This window comes from Bos indicus, chromosome 6 (genome assembly GCF_029378745.1).
Source record: "Bos indicus isolate NIAB-ARS_2022 breed Sahiwal x Tharparkar chromosome 6, NIAB-ARS_B.indTharparkar_mat_pri_1.0, whole genome shotgun sequence".
NCBI lineage: Eukaryota > Metazoa > Chordata > Mammalia > Artiodactyla > Bovidae > Bos > Bos indicus.
In genome coordinates, this window is record NC_091765.1 from 37,357,705 (window position 1) to 37,381,499 (window position 23,795).

At 41.1% G+C, this 23,795-nt stretch overlaps 1 protein-coding gene across 2 annotated transcripts in view; it reads right to left on the reverse strand.

The window, feature by feature from the left end:
• Positions 1 to 23,795, reverse strand: part of PKD2 (polycystin 2, transient receptor potential cation channel) — a 58,718-nt gene that overhangs the window by 13,050 nt on the left and 21,873 nt on the right. For both annotated transcript variants that reach the window (XM_070791190.1, XM_019962488.2), the window contains exons 3-9: positions 16,142 to 16,275; positions 14,227 to 14,477; positions 9,886 to 10,110; positions 6,707 to 6,935; positions 4,186 to 4,353; positions 1,499 to 1,680; positions 236 to 356 (exon numbers count right to left, since the gene is read on the reverse strand). In XM_070791190.1, coding sequence (XP_070647291.1) covers positions 236 to 356; positions 1,499 to 1,680; positions 4,186 to 4,353; positions 6,707 to 6,935; positions 9,886 to 10,110; positions 14,227 to 14,477; positions 16,142 to 16,275 — 1,310 coding nt within the window. The remainder of the gene's footprint in view (positions 1 to 235; positions 357 to 1,498; positions 1,681 to 4,185; positions 4,354 to 6,706; positions 6,936 to 9,885; positions 10,111 to 14,226; positions 14,478 to 16,141; positions 16,276 to 23,795) is intronic.

A 23,795-nucleotide genomic window follows, 5' to 3' on the forward strand; every position in this document is an offset into this window, starting at 1 on the left:
AATTGAGTACATATGTATAGATGAAAGATCATGGAAAAGATATTTGGTAAAGACTTAAAACTGTGAATGAATGAGAAATAAAACAAAACATGTTTTCTAATATTTACTTTTTTCTACTTCCCAGGTCTTTAAAAAACTGATAGAGAATAAAGTGTGAAAGAAAAGAAGAGATGATGATTTATAATGGTGATTTATGAAGTTTAAATCACCTCACTATAAACAAAAGTGTACATACCAAAAGAATGAAGAACATAAAGAACACAAATGTAGTGAAATAAATTGGTCCCAAAACTCGATTAGCTTCCTCAATCTCTGCGAAGTTGATATCACCCAAAATGATACGGAATTGAGTGAAGCTATAAAAACAAAACAAAACACAACACCACAATACAAAAACAAAGAGTGTCCAGCATTCTTTTGACATAACATTGCTCAAAAGATAATTTCATACTTTTGAACCTTTTTTAAAAATCAATGTGGAAAGCTGCCAAATAACATAAAATTGTCAACCCCTTGGGAAAACTCTTGCTACTTATATGAGCAATTAAAAGCCTTCTAGAATAAAAATAATATGCTTTCATGCAAAATATGTTATTTTCATTTGGTTAAAAAGAAAACATAATAATTATTATTAGATGACTTAAAAAGCAATTGACTATAAGAATGTAATATATAATCTAGGTAAAAGATGATAACTCTAAATCTTCACAATGGTCACCCTGCATATGAACTTAAAATCTCTTAAGAAAAAAAGATTTTTGAAGGATAGCCAAAATTGTACGTGTTTGAAGATCCAATATTCTCAATGCACTTTAAGTGGGGTCAGGAACAGCTGTGTGTTGCCAGATGCTGGGTCTTAATCAGTAAAATTGTTTCCATTCCCAACTTTCATGAAACAGTACCATTTTTTAGGCATTCTTGTACACAAAACCCTATTAACTTCTATTATCATGACCATCATCTTTCCTAACTAACTTCTTTGTACAGGCCATGGAAGTCTGATACTGGCTACTTTACCTATTTCTAATATTATGTTTATGAATTTTGGGACAAAACCTGAAAATTCCTGTATTGGTTTGGGCTTCTCCTTGAATATTAGAAATAGCTTTTTTTTTTCTTAGAATATAAGCTGAAGTTTAAATGTATGGCAACAATATTTGATAGGTATAAAAATAGAGGCAAATTGTGTCTTAAATGCCACCATCTGCATTTAGTGTTGAGAAGACCTCATTCTTTGGGACAGAGCTGGTTTATGATAACTGTTATTCTATATCTTACTATGGTATTTTTAGGCTCTATTTTAAACATTAGCATTTCAGAAATTATTGTCATAATTGCATTGGTGGGTTAATGTTTTTGAAAAGAGAATTAATTCTCATTTTAAACCACTACTTTTAAACATTTGGTAGTTACACAGCCACCATGAAGGTTTCTTTAACCTTGAGAAGGCAGTGTTTTCTCTGATTAAATTTGTCTTCTTAATTTCATATATACTTACATACACTCTTGGAAAGTACTGAAGTCATCAACTTGAGTGCCAAAGACAAGGTATGCCAACTGAGCATATGCTAAGAAAATAATGAAGAACATAATCGCAAAGCCAAAGAGGTCTTTGGCACACCGAGACATGGTTGTAGAGAGCTGACTCATGGTCCTGTTAAAGTTGATAAATTTGAAGAGCTGCAAAAGAGAGGGGAAATATACACAGATGAATGGGTAATATACCACATTACCCATTACCACAAAATATACCACAGATGAATGTGGTATATACATGCAACGGATCATTATTCGGCCCTAAAAAGGAATGAAATTTTGATGCATGCTACAACATGAATGAACTTTGAAAACACTGTGCTAAGTGAAATAAGCCACACACAAAAAGACAAATATTACATGATTCTACTTATATGAGGTACCTAGAGTAGGGAAATTCATAGAGACAGAAAGGAGAATAGAGGTTCCCAGGAGCTGCAGAAAACGAGAAACAATTAGTGTTGAGTGGATAGAGGGAAATGGGGAGTTAGTGTTGAACAGATAAAAAGGTTGCAGCATGAATGATGAGAAAGTTCTGGAAATGCAGGGTGGTGATGGTTCACAACACTGTGAAGATACTTAATACCACTGAATTATACACTTAAAAGTAGTTAAAATGGTAGACTTTTTACGTATATTTTACAACAAAAAAAGAGAGAGACAAAAAAGATGTGTTTTGTTTTTTTTTTCAAATCCAGCAACTTATATTATCCCATTTGTTGAGGGACTACCATATACCAGGCATTGTTCTTGGAGTGGGAATATACCAGTGAACAGAGCAAAGCCCCTGCCCTCATGTCACTTATATTTCACATGTTGGTTAAAACACAGAGAAAACAAGTTTAATTATAATTAAAATGATCATTGATATTTTTCCCCTAGAAAGACTAAAATAAAAGGGAAAAAACGCACCAATGAAAACTAGCTAGGTAAGGCACAGGGAGTGACACTCAATATTTTGCAATGACCTATGAAGGAAAAGTGGAAGTTGCTCAGTCGTGTCTAACTCTTTGTAACCTCATGGACTGCAGCCTGCAAGGCTCCTCTGTCCATGGAATTCTCCAGGCCAGAGTACTGGAGTGGGTAGTGTTCCCTTCTCTAGGAATAGTGGAAAAGAATCTGAATATATATATAACTGAATCACTTTGCTACACATTTGAAACTAACACACTGTAAATTAACTATAGTCCAACAAAAACAAAAAGAGTTAACCTAAAAAAAAACACTAGTTAAAAAAACTCCAGAAAATACTTATTGAATATTAGTAACTGTTATTTAATGGGCATCAGCTGTGTGCCAGGCACTGGCCAGGGTACAGAGTAAGCATCTGCACCAGGCTCTGACTGCACAGCCACGTTGTGCATTTTTGTAGACGAGGCATTGAGGACGCGGCCCAAAGTGGGCAGCTCCAGCCCAGAGGGCACGAATCCCACACAGTTCTAGCTGGGAGCCCTGGTGGAAGGACATGGAGACATCCATCAGAAGGAGAGTTCTGATCCCTGCCTTAAAGAACTTAATGGTTCCCATGGTCTTGGGAGCGAAATATTCACAGGTGAAGCACTAAATTAAACACTCAGCCTGAGGCACATACTGAAAGAAAATATCTAGCATTTTACTTAAAGACCTCTTACAAACTGTTTCTGGCCATAACAAGACATTTTTGATGGTTGTTGTAACATTACTTAATACAGCTGCCAGCAGTATTTCTATGAGATTGTGATTATTATTACAGTTTGTGATAATGGCTTGGTATGTTAGTGATAGTTTCTCTTGAACAAATCTGTAAATGAAAAAATGGCATGAGAGACTCAGGACAAGGTCTAAACCCCCTGATAAATCTCAGGCTTTCCAGCTATGGATACCATTCCAAAAAATAAGTAACTGTTGGAAAGTCCCCTCTATAAAGGTGCTCTTCAATACAACTTTAAATTTTAAATTAAAATCTAGTCACTTGTGACTAATAGCAGTTACTATCTGGATGGCACAATCACAAAACTTAACTGGTGACAGTCTGACAGCTGTCTAAGAACTAAAATTTCCTGCATCTCCAGAATTGAGGCTTATTGTATATGACATGACTCACGCTTTCACATACAAGGAAATGCATGTGATGCTTTAGGAGAAGAAGGAAATGAGTCCTGAAGGCACTACTTGGAGGAGGTGTCTGTCCAACCTCAATTCTAGGTAAAGCTTCCCTAAGACCTCCACCTGGAAAGGAGGCATTGTTTCCAGAGAACATTTCCAATGCAGTCTCTCTCCCCTCCATTTCCCCATCCTTCCCCCTTCTTAGTTCCTTTTCCTTCACCTGGTCACCCCACATCAGGTAAAATTCGAACCTGTCTCTGTCTCCGCATAGCCAGGTGCCCTAGGCCAGCAGACACACTGAAAAGGGCTCTTAATACATTTATTAAACAAAACCTACAAATACAGTTCTTGCAAGAGTGCAAGAAACCAGGAGCTTCATTCAACAGTGAAGATAAACGATCATGAAAGTCCTGCTCGTTTGTTTCAGTCATAATACATGGAGCAGCTTTGGCTACTTCAATTTGGCCACAGAAGCAAATTCAGGTCCTTCAACACTTTCTGTGACTCACACTAACAAAAAGAAGAAAAAATATTAAAAATCTGAACGTGAAATTTATAAATTACCTTAATCCAGACAAAAAACACTATGACAGCAGCTATGTTGTTGAACTGTGTTTGCCAGTATGCCAGATTCTCGAAGTTGGGGAAAGTATTTTGATCTTCTAGAAACTGTAGCAGAGCTTCCACATTTGATGTTCTGTATATGTTAATTCCTATAGCGACCACTGATAGCTGGAAAACAAAAGATTAAATAAAGATTTTATTACAGTGTTCTAGAAATCTATAGCTCACCTTAAAATCACTAGTTTTTTCCTTCACCAGTGTATTAGTTCTAGGGCTCACCACTCTATTCACCCAATGGCATTCATAAAAGTCACTCACACACCCAGAGAGAAAGCGGTAAGCACTGCCATAAAAAGTGAAACAATACACTACTTGCGCTTCCTTAGTTAGAAACAGAATTTCAGTGAGAACACGTGTATGTGCACACACCCGAGATGTCACTTTATTACAAAACAAATCACACAGGAACGCCTTCTGTTTTTTTCTGCCACCTTCCTTTAAATCACTTACTCTTCTGCTTTCTCAGGCCTCATCTCACTCTCTGTTTTCATTTGTGGGGCTATTTCCTCACTCTCTAGCCATCTATCCTTTCCTTTATTCAACAAATACATGGATATCTGCACCTACAGCACTGTGGTAGGGATCAAGAGGAACAAATGGAAGTAAGAAGTACAAACTTTGTCTTCAAGAAAATTATACCCTGGTTCAAGAGCAAATAAACACACAAAGACAAATAGTACAAAAACCTTCGAAGAAGCTGACATCACACAACACAGGTGAAGGGTAAATCGAGACATATTAAAAGGAGTGCTCGTGAGAAGAAAGAAGGAGCTTGGTCTTAGATGGTGGGAACGATGGGCACAGAGGGCTTGAGAAGGCTTGCAGTGGGAGGATGTAGCCCAGAGGGCCCCCTTGCCTGTTTCTGCCCTTTAACTCACGACCATACAACTCTTCATATCCGCTTTGGTTCTGGGTTATAAACCAGGTTTGAGGGGAATACTGGGCCCTACTTGCATTCATCACCTCTGGATGGATGTGTATGTGTGGAAAGTGCTAAGGGCCAACCATAAATGTTTGGCCCTCACGTAGATCCTGAATCCATGGCAGTTGGGCTGCGGCAAGTGCTGTGACCTTTGCTGTTCATTCTCTCTCTCTTCTCATGGTCACAGACCACTTCATCAGCCCTTGCTGGGATGGCTGTCTTGGTGATTATCAGAGTCAAGACCTGACTGGCTGCCAACCACAGATGAAAAAGACCGCCTCACCACCTTCCTTTTCTTCTCTGTAAAGGAGTCCCAGTCTTAACCTAGTATTTTTTGCACCTAGTATTTTTTGCACTGGTGGTAGGAATATTTCCTTTGAGCTTTTTGGAATACACTGATAAGTGTATTCTGCATAGACTGACTGACTGAATCTAAAAATAAGTTTTACCAACTCTAACTAGGTACCCTTTGTTTTAGCTCTGCCCAGGGCAAATGTTTATAAAAACACAGAAGTAAAGTGAAGTGAAAGTCTCTTAGTCATGTCCGACTCTTTGTGACCCCATGGACTATACAGTCCATGGAATTCTCCAGGCCAGAATACTGGAGTGGGTAGCCGTTCCCTTCTCCAGGGGATCTTCCCAACCCAGGGATTGAACCCAGGTCTCCTGCAACGCAGGCGGATTCTTTATTAGCTGAATTACCAGGGAAGGCCATCAACATCATATCATAGAAAGACACTGAATTTCCTTGAGACTCTTCCTTCAAAATAGAGAATGAGAGAGAAAAGAGAAGAAAGAGAATTTATGAGAGTTTGGGTCATTATGTGACTCTGAGTTTTGAGATTCTCATCTCTATCTACAGAAGAATTTTCTTTTTTTGATATAAGCTTCACAGAAAGCATGCCCTATTTCTACAGGGTCAGAAAAGGTTTCAAAGGAGAAGTAGGGTTCCAGTAACTGTTTCCTGTACTTATAAAAGCACACTGTCTGAATTGTTGTCTTGTCAGTACTGAGTTAAAAAAAATAACAACAATAGCATAGGGAAGCCAGTTTCCAAGAAAATATTTGCAAAATTCTGTGGCTGCTGAGCCAAAAACCTAGCCTCAAATTCCATGATGTCAACGCAAGTGACAAGAAAGTGTTAGAATTCTGTTTGTATTTATTTTTATCCAAATATTTAAAATTCGATGATGTGTAGGATTTTGCAAATATACCTATTAAACCACTACCAAAACAGAATAAGCAAAACATTATAATCTCTCCCACATCTCATATGGCATGCCAAAGCCAAATATGAATCAATAAGCTATTCTTATTATTAGTGTGGCCAAACGACAGCCTATTGTAAATGCCTCTTCACTTCATAGGCAGAAGGGTTACTCATGCAAAATGAGACGATTAGGAACATTGAAGCTGTTATCACAGAGGAGAATTTTAGATTCTCCTTCAGGAAGATAAAGACCCACAAAAGTCAGGACAGCAGAGACTCTAACACGCTTCTATAACAGAGAGGAGATTTGGTGTTGTTCTCCAACCTACCACAATGATCACAACATCCAGACAATTCCAGAAACTCCTGAAATAGTGTAGCTTGTGAATGCGAATTTCCAATATCTCTTCCACCACATAGTAAAGGATAAATAAACAAAAGATAATCTCACAGGCTGCCAGGAAGAAATCAAAAGTTGTAACATAGCGGATCAGCTTTACAGGCTGAAATTGCCAAGATGGGATCACACCTCCTGTTGCTGGGAATTCGATCAGTAACCTGCATTGTAATAAGAACAATTAAAACAATAACATCAAAAACAACACATGGATGCAGTCAGGGAAGAATGTATGATGCAGTCATCTACTCTGTTCCTACACTAGAAGGTAATAAAACTGCAACCACAAGTCACCCCAATTGTGTGTGTGCGCTCAATCGTGTCTCTTTGCAACCCCATGGACTGTAGCCCGCCAGGCTCCTTTGTCCATGGGATTTTCCAGGCAAGAATACTGGTGTGGGTTGCCATTTCCTACTCCAAGGGATCTTCCCAACCCAGGGATCAAACCTGCAACTCTTACATCTCCTGCATAGGCAGGTGGGATCTTTATCACTAGCATCACCTGGGAAGCCCTAGCCATCCTAGTTTGGGATGACCACCACAAGTCACTCCAAACAAGTGACAAAATGTTCTTATCACAGCCAGTAACCCCCTCCTTGTAGAATTCCATGTCACAAGAAGAACAAATCTTGTCTTCCCAAATCCTCCCAAAGAGATTATTTCTCCTCAGTCTCCCATTTACTTTTCTGGTAGTCATACTACTCAGAATGCTGTGTAATTGTTTTTTAAATGCAGAAATTAATCAAACAAGCCTTTCTCAGACTTCTATTAAATGTAAGTCATTCAAATGGGCCATGAAGAACACAAGAAGTTTGTGTCATCATTCAAAACGCCTATGGCCCAGCTGAGAAGTAGGATGTCTGTTTTGTATACAGATAAAGAAAGGGACCGAGTTTCTCATTCATGCATTTGGTGAATCAGCATCGAATATTTGCTTAGGAAAACCTTTCTGCTACTGGAACTTCCCAGAACCTTATAGTGAATTGGTGCTTAGTAAATGTCTGATTGTCCGAAAGAGTAACATATGTTTTTACATTCACACTGAAGGCACTGGTCTTTAGTGCTTTATCATAATTGAAATGAAGATGCTTCTTGCCAAATTCACCTTTGCAGGTGTCACAGTGAGAAGGTTAAATGATTCACTTAATGGTATAATTTCCCTTTACGCTAGAAATAGACTCTCTAGATCCTTAACTTGAGGTATCCGCACACCCATGTTCCTTTGTTCCTTTCAGCATGTTCTATAATAACCAAGATATCAAAAAAAAAAAAAAAGACCTTTTAAAAGACCTAAAGTCAGCTATTAGGCATAACTCTCTCTCCCACTACAGAATGGACAGGACAGGACCTCTAGAACCTGAGTATCTAAGGCTTAAGCATGAGCAACACTCAAGTACACGCAGGGACTACAGCAAATTAGAATTGGTCAAAGCAGTGTGAAACATTTTCCTTCCTTCATAGTATCAGTATCCTATTTCCTTCCTATTTGATGTGCTAGAGAGTAGGAGTGAGAACCACAAACCAGAGAGCAATACTGAAATGAAGAGCCTTGTGACAGCCTCAGTGTAAACTCGCAAGGGCAGGAAGTGGCCTCTGTGTGCTGAGTCATCTCTCTGCCCGTTCTGGTTCTGCATGGTCAACCCCTCCAGATACTGAGGCAACAATGAGGCAGAAAAATGAAGCAACTGCCTTGACAAGATTCACTCTTGAAGTGTGGGAAGGAAGTGAGACATATTCATTTATACCTTCTATATATATGTTACTTCCTTAAATGTCAATCAGAGTTGCTTGCTTGTGTTTATCCTCTTTCTGTTCTCACTAGAATCATTAGATGTTCAATAATAACTGCAGCAAATTTTAGTTCATTTCTAGTAATATCTATTACTTGATTTAATGTAAATCACAATGTGATTTAATGTGATAAAAGTTGTTAGATACAAAGACTGGGAAAATCCACTTGGCTATATAATGTAGAGTTTGAGTTAGTCTCAAAAATAAAGCTACTACAACAATTTATCCTTATTATTTGGTGGGTAAACATATGTGCAGGGCTTCCCAGATGGTGCAGTGGTAAAGAATCTGCCTCCCAAGGCAGGAGACTCAAGAGATGTGGGTCAATCCCTGGGTTGGGAAGATCCCCTGAAGTAGGAAATGGCAACCTGCTCCAGTATTCTTGCCTGGAAAATTCCAAGGACAGAGGAGCCTGGTGGGGTCACAAGAGTCGGACACGACTAAGCGATCGAGCACACAACACGGACAGCACAAACGTATGTGCAAGTAATTCACGCTGGCAGTGTTTGGATGTTGCACCATGTTCACAAGGAGGATTAAAGTGGGTGGATGCTGAATCTCCAGAGTTCTGCTTTTTTATAGCACACTGCCCTCTAACGTGCTATTTGTTTCTTTGGTTTATTGTTTATCATTTATTATCTCCTCCTGATTGAATGTGAGCTCTACAAGGACAGGGAAATTTATTCTGTTCACTGATGCATGCCAAAAGATTTGAACAGTGCCTGGCGTATACTAAGTGTCTAATAAAGGTTTGTTGAATGAATGGATGAATGAGAGGCCCAAACAAGCCAGTGAGATCTTCTGTTAGTTTCCTCACTATTAGCAGAGTGGTCACGATGGTGACGTTACAGAATCGGTAGAAGGAACTTTATGTGTCTTTGGTAAATCTTTTTAAGTGTGAGCAGATACCTAGGTATCCTGCTCAACCCAGGCACAGCCCCTGACTACTGTGCTTGTGTTCTGGTAGCAGGGCATCGTATGAGACTGAGAAACTCAGGAAAGTGAGACAAGCTTTGATGCCAGGGCTCCTTGGTAACAGAGCATTTTCATAATGGGAAAGGATAAATGCTAGCAAAACACAGTGCTTTATCTGAGAAAGTTCCAGCTTTGGGATAAACTTGGATCAGACTTAAGGTTCTTCCTAACTTGCAATATTCAGGGAACCTAACTCCTTTCCCCTAAATGTCCCCATCCCAATAAGCTTTTGGTTTTCATCCTCATGCAGACAACTGCAGGCAATGGTTTTCTGGCTTAAAATCCAGACTAGGATGTTTTTACAAATACACAGAACCGGAAGGAATGAGTGCTCTTCATACACACCTGATCACGCAGAACAGGTTAATGTTGGCGTTGTACACTGTAAAGTCAATAAAAATTGCCCTGGTTCCTCGGTCCAGCCAGACATTTTTCTTGAGGTTAGCAACCTGAGCGGCTGTTTCCTCTCTCGTTCTTGACAAATCCAGGTAATAACCAGCTCCACTATAAGTTGCAATCATTCCCCAGTGGCTACTCCCATTCAAGTCTTTTTCACTTGTGTAGATCCAACTAATTAAAAAACAAAACAAACAGGTAAAATCAATGGAACACTTGGAGCAATTACAGAGACAACTGGTTCCTGATAAGATAGAATAGGTACTGATAAAAAATAAATGCAAGTCTCATCAAGCTGGGTAATGTGCTTTCCACAGTGCTTTGCATTTTCTTACATAATTCTCAAACAGCTATTATCCCCCTTCTAGGAATAAGGGCCCTGAGGCTTAGTGAGGTCAGCTCTGTCTCAAATCTTTTTACAGTAAAGTCAGAAACCTACCCCAGAAGTGTCTGTATTCAGAGGTCTATTCTATTAGTCCTCAGCTGATATGGTTGCCTTCCCAGGGTAACTTTGGGACTAGATGACTTGAGGCCTCCCAAAACTTCCAGCCAAAACAGGTACAAATTCATCAAGTGCCACTGGCAGCAACTGAACTAAGGGAGACTCCACAGAGCATCGGGAATTTAATCCACAGACATTTATAGAGGCTCTTGGGAAGCAGATGATCCTTTGGCATTAATGAGGATAGAACGATGAACCAAGATCCTTTCTCTCCGAAATTTATAAGCTGTAATTAAACCATGAAGATACAAGGTAGCAGATAATAAGAACCAAAGAAGAAGCACAGAGAGATTGCTTGGACCAATCTGAGGGAAGCTAGTCTTTGAAGCTTCAGTGATGAAGAGAAATGTGAATCAGAGAAGGATTTGGGAAGAAAACATGTTGAACATAGGCTGTGGAAGGTAAGCAGGATTCAGACTTACACAGGGAGATGGGGATGGTATTTTTAAGCCCGAGCCTTGCAGAGCCAAGGAAGTACAAGGTATCTGCCAGTAGTTTGGTTTGGCTCCCATATGATGAAGAAGAGAAGGCTGAAAGATAGACTGTGGTCAGGCAGTGAGGGGCAGGCCTCACAGGGTCACCGAAGTGAAGGTTTCTGGGAGGCATAGAACAGGGTTACTCTGGTGGCTGTGGACAAGCCTGACGTGGTGAGGAACAGAGAATTCACAGGCAGAAAAGAGTCAACATAGCGGGTCTTAGACCACCGTTTCTTAAAAAGCCCTGCTTGCAAGGTTGGTCCTCAGTTGCTATATGGAATTTAGGTGGTAAATAGCTCCCTACACTGATAAAACACTTTCTCTGGCCAGAAACAGTGGCTTGAGGTACCTAGGCTTCTATACAAACAAGGTGGCTTATGCTGCATGTCTGCTTTGCTTCTGGGAGTCTGGGATTTGAGGATATGCCAGGCAGAGCCTGCGTATGTGACCAGCACCCAGTAAAACAGGGCAGGCACCAAGTGTCTGATGAGCATCTTGAACAGACAGCGTTTCCTATGAGTTGTCAGTGTGTTACTGGAGGAAGGAAGCATGTCCCCGCAACTCCGCTGGGAGAGGACCTTTGCAAACTGCACCTGGTTTCCTCCAGACTCTGCCCCACGTGCCTGTCCCTTTCTCTGCTTTTGCATATACCCTTTCATTGCAATAAACCGTAGCTGTGAGTATATGCTGAATCTAGGGAGCTCTTCGAGCAACTTGTTGAACCTGGGGGTGGTCCCGCGGACCCCAACACAGCTGAGTCACCTGTCCCTACAAGAATCAAGACGCGATGAGGCCTGAACTAGAGCAGTGAGATGGGAAGGAAAAGGGAGAACTGACACGGCCATGGCAGTGACTGTCAACAGAACCTGGCACTGATTTGGAAGTTGGGGCAAGTGAGAGGAGACCTCTGAAAAATGCCTTGAGTCTCTTTTTGGGCAATTCAAAGATGGTGGTGCCGTGTACAGGAGGGAGTTCAGATCCAACAAGAAAGTGATGAGTTCAGTTTGGGGCATTTTGAATGACGGGAGCTACAGGTAGCATGCAGACTCATCCTCTATCACTCGAATGTTAGCAGTGACAGAACACTGCTTCTTCACTCCAGCCAGAACCAAGGGCATTTCTAGAAAAGGGAGAATTCACTGGGAACATGCCTGGCACATGTTAACACTCAGTATATTTGTTGAAGAAACAGTGAATCATCAAACAGAGAAGAGAATGGGAGCCATCTGAATACCAAAGGAGAGAGTATAAAGAAAGAAAAGATAGAGATCTGAATATAGAACCTGGAAATAAGAGAGAGGAAGGGAGTTGTAGAATTAAGAGGAGCTCTATTTCACTATCACTCACCAAAGTCAAAAGAACAAGCAACCAACAAGACCGTATCCTGCAGAGGGGTTGATGAGGATTAGGCTGGCAATGGATCAGTGGATCGGCAAATAGAACAAGCCCAGTAGTAGCTTCCGAGAGAGATGGCAAAAGCAAAGGCTTAAGCGTTAAGGTGTGAATCAATGGTAACGAAAAGGAAGAAGCAGTGAAGACTCTTTTTTCAAGAAGTATGGTGATGAAGGGAAGGCGAAATGGGAATAACTCAGATTCTGGCAGGATCAGGGATGGTTTAGAAATACACACAGGAAGGACCCCTTCATAGCCAACCCTGCATGGAAAATCACTAATTCATTGTGTATCCAACATGTATTTACTGAACATTTTGGATGTTCTTGGTACTGTTCAAAGCTTTGGAAATATACTGGTTGAACAAAACAGAGTTCCTGCCATCAAGAAGCTTGAATTCTGACAGGAAGCTTAGGGCAACAGCAACCACCAGAGTAACATAATTAATATGGAAGAAGCAATGTGGTATCACAGAAGAAACGCTTTGGAGTCAAGCTGGTTAAATCCTAGCATGGTTCCATTTACTAGCGGAAATGCTTTGGATAAGTGAGCCTCCATCTTTTCGTCTATAGTGTGGAACTGACACCTATTTCAAAGTTGTTCTGTGAAAAGTAGAGGAGATAATGCATGAATTCACTTTTTAAATAACACCTGGCACGGAGTAGAGGCTGCATACATCTCCCTTATCAAGACATGAAATAAAATATGAGATAAGAAAAAATAAATAAATAAAAATATGAGATAAGGAGCCACAGTTTAAACACATGCTTATACTTTGCAAGAACTAGAAAACGGAGCATTAGAGAACAAAATCATTTTTCACAACCTGGAAAAATTGTGTTTTGAGGATTCAGTCCCTTTACTCTAAATCTGATGTGTAGTAAGTTTGTTTCCTACAGGCCGGGGCATTAAAGAGGGTGTGCACTGGATGAATGACAAGGAACCTGGTTACAGAAAAGGTGTTTGCCCTCAAGTGTGTCAACTAATATGGATTCTGGGATCTTAGTTCCCAACAAAGGGATCTAGAGAAACCCAAAAAGAGTTTAATAAAGCTTAGAAGAAAATTATACCCATAGTGACTTACCCAGGGCCCATGATCCAAGAGATCCACCTTGGGACAGCCTGAGAGCTCTTCTCACTTTTTATACTAATCCTAGAAATAATGACTGCCCTCCCTTGATACACAAGATGTTTTAAGTATGGTTATCAAAGAACACTAAAAAATCCCTGCAAATAAACACAATGTAGATATGTACTCAAAATCATAAACACACATTTGAGGACAGGTTTTAAACCAGACAGAAAAACTGCCTCAAAAACTCATCATACACTTAAAATAATTGTACTTGGAACACAAATTTATTTCTAACAGCTAATAAAAAAGAATTTCTGTATCAAAAGAAATTTTTTTTTTTGCCTTTGCCAAAATAAGATTTTATTTTAAAGTCATCTGAAAAACACTGAATAAGGAGAGAGACCTCAGACTCAATGGAGGAAGATTCCAAGTTCACATCTTCCCTGCCCCCAGCAGGGGTCTTTTGTTGTATCAGAGAGGTGCTTTCTTTGGTAATTCCTATTTTTAGCTTCCTGGGGAAGAGATCTTTTCCCTTCCTAGAAACAACCTAGTGAACCATGGCACTGGATCTATAAACACAGGATCCAGGCATCTTAAAAGAAACCTCTGAAGGCCCAGGTAGCTTTGTGCCTGTGGGGATGGGGTCAATAATTAAGCCTTTTAAAAAATATATATGTGGAAGCTGAAGCATGTTAAAAGTAGAGAAAACTTGAGAAGCCTAAGTTTGGCTGCAGCCTTAAATATAAGCATTAAAGGCAAATTCTCCTTGGTGAAGGGGTCAGAAAATGACAGAATGAATGTCCATGAGAAGCCAGGGCCCAGGTCCACAAGCCACAGACACTTACGCCGTTCCATTTCTAGGACCGAACGGAGCCCGGTCTTCACTACTGACGGAGTACACATCATAGCACTCTTTAATCTCATCTCTCAAGTCCAGGGGGATGGAACAGGATCCATTTCTGACTCTGAGTTGCCGTATACGTGGTACCCCTAACAGGAGGTTCTCATAGTAGATGAAGCTTCGGTTGTCGGCTTCCGTTCTGTTGCTGGGCTGCGTCTTCCAGTAGAGCCCATCCAACAAGGCGCCTTCTGTGAACTGAAAGCAAAGGCAACATTTTTGAAAAGCTCCAAGCTCAGAGGCGGCCTTGTTTCTTCCTGGAATGCTTGTGTGACCCACAGTTTGACACCTCTGTGAACAAGGCAGAGTGACAAGGGTGGGCTTTGCTGTCAGAGGAACTGGACCTTGCTCCGCTCATGCTCCACCATTTAATACATAGCTGCGAGGACTTGAGCGTCTGTAATATCTATCTTTTTTTTAATTTTATTTTTTGGCCACATCACATGGCATGTGGGATCTTAGTTCCTCAACCAGGGATCGGACTTGCACACCCTGCAGTGGAGTCCCAACCACTGGACTACCAGGGAAGTCCCTGTAATATCTGTCTTTTGTGTGGTTGCTATACCTGGCACAAAGTGGGCACTTCATAAATAGTAACTTGGATTTTTTTTACCCTAGTTCTAAAGGCTGGGCGGGGGGGGGGTGGTGGTGTCATTTGCATAAATCTATAACCATGATCAATTTCACTTTCCCTTATTAAAATAGCATCCCACATAGTAATCATGGTTCATTATCATTGCAGAGATAAAAGACTATTGCTTTGATTACCAGTCTGCTATCTGGTGGATCTTTACACTGTCTGGAGTTTTCCGTCATATTGTGAACCCTCTAGCCCCCAACCCCTCTTCCTCCTCTCTGTTTTTAGAGTTTGCACTCATCATCACAGAACTGTGTATATGTGAGACATCTTAGTTTGCCTCTAGGGATGACAAACTCACTTTTGTCACACTGAGTTATTTCCCAGTGTCTTATCTTTATCAGAGGGTCAACTGAGATGAAATGCTTTGCTTTATTGAAATGGGGAAGATTTATATATGTGGTTTTTGATTCCAAGAATTTTTAGGCATTATTTAGTGTACTCTGGTTCTTGTGATCCACTTCCTCTATCTTTAAATCAACAGCTGTGACGCCAGAGTATAAGAAGAATGTTAGAAAGTATTTCCCCAGGAGGAAACAAGCATTTTCTCTCCAAATTCCCTTCCCATATTCTTAGATTCTGGATATAACTTCGATATCAGTTTAATATTTTTCCTATGATATCGCTTATAGCTTATCCTCTAATGTTAATGTTGGAATTTGTGACAATTTGGGGAGGGGCTGGGTTGAATTTTACATTAGAGATCTTTGAAAGAATATGCCTGCCTTGTACTAAGCACATGAATCCCTATTCTGGGGTACAAGCCACCATCAACAAAAGAGACAAAAACAGAAGTAAAACAGACAAAACAATCAAATTCTGCCCTCATGGGCCTTATATCCTAGGAGATACTCAACAGATATTTAGTGCATCATGAATGACTGAATGAATGACAACCTAGGATGAGGAAGTCTCTGTCACACCAGAGAGAAGTCCATTCTTCTTACTTCTTAGCCACATGTAAGCACTCTGCATGTCAGTTTCTTCATTTACAATCTGGGACATGATTTTTGTACTTACCTTATTCAGTTACAATGGGGGTTAAATAAGGTAAGGTATGAGATAAGGTACATGCAAGGTTCTCAACAGGAGTGCTAACAACTCACCATAACTTACAGCATCTCACCCAGTGTTAAGTGCACAGCAAGATCTGTAGACACTACTGAATTGAATTTATGAAGCCAAATGAACAATTTTCAATGATAAAGAGGTCATTTGCAAATACCTTCCAGAAGTCTTCCATTGAAGAAAGAGTTTTAAAGTTAGTTTTCTCCATTTTGGACACTGGGGTGTCCAGGAAGAGTTGTGACATGATCCGGGTGTAGTAGTACACACTAGAGCTCATCATCCCATAGGTCACTGGAAGACAGAACAAGCCAAATGAAGTGTGCAAAGGACCCGGCACACTCGCTCACACCATCTCAGTAGACACACAGACAGCCATCCTGCCTTCCTTCCCTTTTCATTCTTCCAGGGTTCCTCCCCAGTTCTCTGGCTTATAAAAGAAATAAATTAACATTGGCTTATGTGAAACAGAATTGGCTTACTACTGAATATCAGATTAAGATCAGGCGTCTCTGATCCTGATGCTTGGGACTTCCAATGTGCCCTTCAACTTCACTTCCCACCACCTCCCGCAACACTATCCACACCAGTGAGTCTGATGCCCCCAGCAGAGGCCACCTGGGGCTTCTCATCCACCTGCTGTGGGCTGCTGCTCACTCTCTCCACAATAGGATGGGCAGGCCAATCTCACTTTATTCTCAGATCAATTCTCATTCTCTGCACCTCACAGCTGACCCTTACAGACCGCACCACTGGGCTCCCCTGCATTCAGTCAATAGGAGGCAGGACAGGAGATCTGGGGGCCCAGGAGTTGGGTTTCCCCCTCTGCCCTCTCCCTCACTAGCTGGATGCCGTTTGGCAGGACCCTCTAACTGTGGCCACAGCTGCTGGGGGCATCTCTTTTCCAGTCAGACTGGCCTCATGCCATGCCATTCCCTCTCCTGTCCCTTCAGGCCTGGAGGTGGGAATCCTTCCCAGCACCTCATGTCCCCTTGCTGACTCTTGTAACCTTGCCACACCTCTGTAAACAGCCCCTCTGTTAAACTTTAATTACCACTTGCAACTCCCAGCTCTTTCCTTCTGGGATGCTGACTAACACAGACACATCTGCCTCCCACCCACCCACCAGATCTTGTATGCCAAGTCGCTTCAGTCGTGTCCAACTCCGTGCGACCCCATGGACTGCAGCCTACCAGGCTTCTCTGTCCATGGGATTCTCCAGGCAAGAACACTGGAGTGGGTTGCTATTTCCTTCTCCAAGATCTTGTATGGCACACTCTAAACTCAAGCCACAGCTCTGCCGTGGAGACTTGTCAATCTTACCAGCCCATTCTGAATGGTCTTGGAGAAAGGAGAGGAGATCATAGTCTGAGTAGGTCACAGGAGATTAGGATTTGAATCTGACCTATACAAATCAGGTCTGTGACCTGTACAAGTTGCTTGTAACCTGTACAAGAGGCTTAAACTTTCTAAGCCTCAGTTTCCTCTTCTATAAGATGGAGATAATGAGTTATCTCATGGGAGTTTTTGGTACTTAAAAAAAAAAATTACTAAAATTTATCCAGTATAATGGTTGACACTTAAGAGTCTAGTAATGGTGACTCTTCCTCCCTAACCAAACCGCTACAACAAATCTATTAAAAATCTCAACACTTTAATGAGTGGTGTCTTGTGCTGAACTCTAATGACTACAGGTATAATACCTAAGCATGCCTATATACTTCAAGAAGGAAATACTTCTTATGTTTCTTTTGATCACAGAGGTTTTATGTATCTTTTGACCACAGTTCTCAACACTCAGGAAGTGGTGAATACTTAGTTGATTCTGTAATAATCTTCAGGACAGCATAAAATGCATTTTAAAACCTCATAGTAAGTGATTTGGGGTTTAAATGGTATTTAGTAAAATCTTTCCCTCACCTAGTCCCCTTTCCCACCCAAGTATACTAGAGAATTAAAAGAGGAGTGGACAATAGTGACCCGAACACGAACGAGTCTGCAAGTCCAACTCGAGCAGTCAGTGGAGCAATGAATACAGACAACCACATTGCTCGTGTGCTATATCAAGAAGGGTAGGGACATCTTCCAGTCCCTCCCCTTAGTCTCCCTCCATGTCATCCTATGACCCACTAATTAGGACAAGAATACTCCTCTTTCAGTGTTACATGGCTTGCCACCTCTTAAAACCACATTGGACCAGTTACAGGTTTGGACTTTTAATCCACTCACATTGATGGGACAAGATGTTGTACATGAAGAGGAGCAACATGTGATCTCTGTCCTCAAGAAGAGGAGCTCATGGTGTCCCCAAGGGGCGTGCCGCCTACCAGTCCCCACACAGGGGTGAACAAAGTACAACGTACTCTACAAAGGCCTTCAGATCCAAAGCAGATACCACACTCGAGGAGGTGTGGAGACTCCCCAAAGTCAACTAAACAATTATTAAACTGACTTTTTTTCAGTTAACTTGAAATCACAATTTGCTTTGGATTGGTTGGTTAATGTGGATCATGCTTAAATTTTTTACCTGTGGGTTTTTGGTTGTTGAAAAAGAATTATAACAAACTATTTAAATGCTTTTATTTATAAATATCATATATATATATATGATGTATATATATATACACACGTATATGGATATGTATATATTTAGCCATTGATTTTTTAATGTATCTCCTTTACAGCCCTCTATTTTTAATAGACTGCTTTTGAAATTCTCAGGACCTGTATGGACTCTAACAGCTTCACTAAAGGGAAGTGATACAGCCTCTTGGCTACACAGCGCCACCTGCTGGACATCCAGAGGCACAAGGCCACCTAGCATTGAAGGGGATGATGATTCTAACATATTCAATCGGCAAATAGGAACTCAGCCCCTCCCTTGTGCCAGGCAGTGGGCTGGTCCAAGGGATATCTTCAAGTGACAACTCCACACACTCCAGGGGTCAGCTTCACAAGTCTACCTCAATTCAGTTCAGTTCAGTAGCTCAGTCGTGTCCGACTCTTTGCGACCCCATGAATCGCAGCACGCCAGGCCTTCCTGTCCATCACCAACTCCCAGAGTTTACTCAAACTCACATCCATGGAGTCGGTGATGCCATCCAGCCATCTCATCCGTTGTCGTCCCCTTCTCCTCCTGCCCCCAATCCCTCCCAGCAACAGGGTCTTTTCCAACGAGTCAACTCTTCCCATGAGGTGGCCAAAGTATTGGGAGTTTCAGCTTTAGCATCAGTCCTTCCAATGAACACCCAGGACTGATCTCCTTTAGGATGGACTGGTTGGATCTCCTCGCAGTCCAAGGGACTCTCAAGAGTCTTCTCGAACACCACAGTTCAAAAGCATCAATTTTTCGGCGCTCAGCTTTCTTTATAGTCCAACTCTCACATCCATACATGACCACTAGTCTACCTACGCTGTGGCTAAAGGACATTTAGGATTTGGAGTTAGAATGATTTGGGTTTGACTTTCAGATTTGCTTCACCCTTAAGTCAGCCTCTATGTTCTTAATTGTGGGTTTCAGTATCTTGGGATCTTGGACAAGTATTAAACTTTACTGAGCTTGAGTTTTATTATCTAGAAATTAGGAATAGTAACACCTAGGGCTTTTTGTGTAGTCTACCTGGAATAATGCATGTTAACACACATTTTGCATACTGTTAAATATAACAGAAATGTAAGACTGTTACATCATTTCTCCTTTCAGTCTCTGATAGGGAAAGCCCACTTGGAAGGTAACATATGCTCTTTAAGTGAACTGAATTGTAAAGAAAAAAAGTTATAGCATGAAACAACCATAAATGAAGCTCAGAAAAGAAAGAAAAATATTTTAAAATATAAGGTAAAGAAGACATATATACCCCATGTGCATGCATCTTTTCTGCCATTTAGTCCTTAACTCTCAATTTTCTAAGAAATAAGCCAGAATAAAAAATACTGTCACAGTATCACCAAATAATCAGCATTTAAACTAACTGAAGCTCTCTTAAAACATGGCTGCATTTCAAAATAGGTTATAAATACCATTTTATTCTTAAAATGGTTGAAACAATATTGCCTCAAATACTAAAAACTATATAAAGGGGATTGCACTGTATAAACTCCAAACCAGTGGAATAAAAAGCAAAGAGAAAATTTCCAGTGTAACAACAGCAACAAGAAAAGAAAATGAAAAGTAACAGGAAAGCATAAAAAGAGAGAAAAAAACAAGATGGGAGAAATATTGGACAAAAGCATGAAATGTGAAGAGGTTAAATTTACTAGATGACAAAGTCTTAAATATGAATTAAAAATTTTAAATATATTTTAGAATTTTTATCAGACCCATTCAAAATGAATTAAAAAGTTAAGGAGTGAGAAAATATATATTAAATATACAAAAGGTGTGAAATGGTACAATAATCTGATACGGAGATTATAAGGTGAGTATTGAGTTAAAGTGAAAGATTATTTTATGTTGATAATTGATACTATCGACAATAATTTAACTATAGTGAACTTTTATGCACTGAATAACAATATCAATATACATAAGATACAATATCAAGATACATAGAAGGGAATTACCAAAACCACAATAGTAGTTGGAAACTTAAATTTATCTCTCTCAAACTTTGACAGAGAAAAAAAGATAAAAGTGATCAAGGGATAGTAGGGGTTTTAATAGAATAGATAACCTAATGTATGGGCTTCCCTGGAGCTCAGACAGTAAAGAATCCGCCTGCAATGTTGGAGACCTGGGTTTGATCCCTGGGTTGGGCAGATCCCCTGGAAAAGGGAATGACTACCCACTCCAGTATTCTTGCCTGAAGAATTCCTAACGTATATATATATATATATCACACTTAATACTGCATCAAAGGAGATCACTCACGTTCTTTTTTGAATCTCCATGGAACATTTAAGAATATTCTAGGCCACAAAGAAAACACCTGCAAATCCTTGAAATTAAAGATCAACCAGGCAGGTGTCCTTATAAGGAGATGGACATGTGAACAAAGAAGGACCCAGGGAGAAGGCCTGTGAAGACGGAGAATTAGCATAATACAGATATACACCAAGAATACCAGAGTCTGCAGGCAAACCATCATAAGTGAGGAAAGGGCAAGGAAAACTCCCTGAAGGTTTCACAGGGAGCCTGGTTCTGCAGGCACCTTGATTTCAGGCTTCTATCCTCCAGAGTATTTTTGTTGTTTAAAGCCAAAAAACCCAAAGCAAACAAAAACCTCTAAACAACCCCCATCAAAGAGACCTCCCCAAACCAACCAAACAATAGTTTTTAACCATAATTGTGGAAATATGTTCTTAAAGGATGAACAAAGATAGAGATAAAAGCCAACCATGTAGAAATTAAAATGTTTTCTCTTAATAATTCTTGGGCCAGCCTAAGAGGAAATAAAAAATGGTCACACAAATATAAATATACCAGATGTAATGTATATGTGCCTTACTCTCAGTATTCCAGATCATCTACCACAGAGGGAGTAACGCCATCATGATTAACAGGAAATGTGACTTCTCTGCTGGCTCTGGTTGTACCGTATCCTCACAGGGATGTGGCGGAAATTAAATAGCAACAGATATTTGAAGGGTCTCTACAAACTAAAAAGTGCTTACATATGCAGAGTACTATACAGAAATCAAAGAAAGTTTAGGCTTGCCCAGTTTGTCATATTAAGAAAAGCTCTGTATTACTGAAGGAAAGGGGCTTTTGCAGGTGGCACCAGTGGTAAAGAATCTGCCTGACGTAAGAAATGTGGGTTTGATCTCCGCATTGGGAAGATCCCCTAGAGTAGGACATGGTAACTTGCTCCAGTATTCTTGCCTGAAGAATCCCATGGACAAAGGAGCCTAGTGGGCTACAGTCCATTGGGGTTGCAAAGTGTCAGACACGACTGAAGCGACTTAGCAGGCAGTGAAGGAAAAGAAGTACTAATGAACATGAGAGAAAATGAAAATGGGCAAAGTCATCCACACTGAGTGGGAACATTGATGGGCCATTTCTGAGATGCACCTTCCCGCTGCCTTGCTGCTTCCTGGCACTGAGGGAGAGGTGTGTGAACTAGTCTGAGAATCCACCCTGAGGGGCACACGCTTCGGGGAGGGTTGATAAAGGCTTCTTCAGAGATCTGGCTCTCAAGCTGATCCTGAAGGATAAAGAGGAACTAAATGGACCAACAGGAAGGGGACAGCACAGTCCAAACCCTTTTGAGACTTGTAAAGTAGTTTGATGTGGTTAAAGTACCACAGAAGCCCCCCCACCCCCCGCCCCCACATCCAAGGTCAGGAGCAGGCGCTGCACTTTGCTGGTTCAGCCATGAGGAGATACCCCATGTCCAAGGTCAGAAAAACCCCAGTAAGACCACAGGCACTGGAGTGGCTGTGAGGAGATACCCCATATCCAAGGGCAAAGGAGAAGCCCCAACAAGACGGTAGGAGGGGCGAATTCACGTTTAGAATCAAACCCTGTTCCCGCCAGAGCCGCTCAAAGGGCTCAAACAAACATTGTGTGCACCAGGACCCACGGGCCCCACAGAGACTGAGACAGAACTAGGTTTGAGTGTCTCCTGTGGAGGTACAGGTCGGCAGTGGTCTGCCACAGGGACAGGGGCTCTGGGTGTCGGTATGGCATAAATCCTCTTGGAGGAGGCCGCCATCAACCCCAGTATAGAGCTGCCAGAACTTACACAGGACTGGGAAATAGACTCTTGGAAGGCACAACAGAATCTTGTGCACCAAGGACCCAGGAGAAAGGAACAGTGACCCCACAGGAGACTTGCCTGTGGCTGTCCTGGAGTCTCCGGCAAAGGCGTGGGTCAGTGGTGGCCTGCTGCAGGGTTGGGGGCACAGATTGTAACAGTACATACCTGGGATCTTTTGAGGGAGTTCATCATTATCTTCATTACCTCCACCATTGTTTCAGTTCAGTTGCCCAGTTGTGTCCGACTCTCTGCGACCCCATGAATTGCAGCATGCCAGGCCTTCCTGTCCATCACCAACTCCCGGAATTTTCTGGAACTCTCTTATTTTTCGATAATCCAGCGGATGTTGGCAATTTGATCTCTGGTTCTTCTGCCTTTTCTAAGACCAACTTGAACATCTGGAAGTTCACGGTTCACGTATTGCTGAAGCCTGGCTTGGAGAATTTTGAGCGTTACTTTACTAGTGTGTGAGATGAGTGCAATTGTGCGGTAGTTTGAGCACTCTTTGGCATTGCCTTTCTTTGGGATTGGAGTGAAAACTGACCTTTTCCAGTCCTGTGGCCACTGCTGACTTTTCCAAATTTGCTGGCACTTTCACAGCATCATCTTTCAGGATTTGGAATAGCTCAACTGGAATTCCATCACCTCCACTAGCTTTGTTCATAGTGATGCTTTCTAAGGCCCACTTGACTTCACATTCCAGGATGTCTGGCTCTAGGTGAGTGATCACACCATCATAATTATCTGGGTCGTAAAGATCTTTTTTGTACAGTTATTCTGTGTATTCTTACCAACTCTTCTTGATATCTTCTGCTTCTGTTAGGTCCATACCATTTCTGTCCTTTATGGAGCACATCTTTGCATGAAATGTTCCCTTGGTATCTCTAATTTTCTTGAAGAGATCTCTAGTCTCTCCCATTCTGTTGTTTTCCTCTATTTCTTTGCATTGATCGCTGAGGAAGTCTTTCTTATCTCTCCTTGCTATTCTTTGGCGCTCTGCATTTCAGATGCTTATATCTTTCCTTTTCTCCTTTGCTTTTCACTTCTCTTCTTTTCATAGCTATTTGTAACGCCTTCTCAGACAGCCATTTTGCTTTTTTGCATTTCTTTTCCATG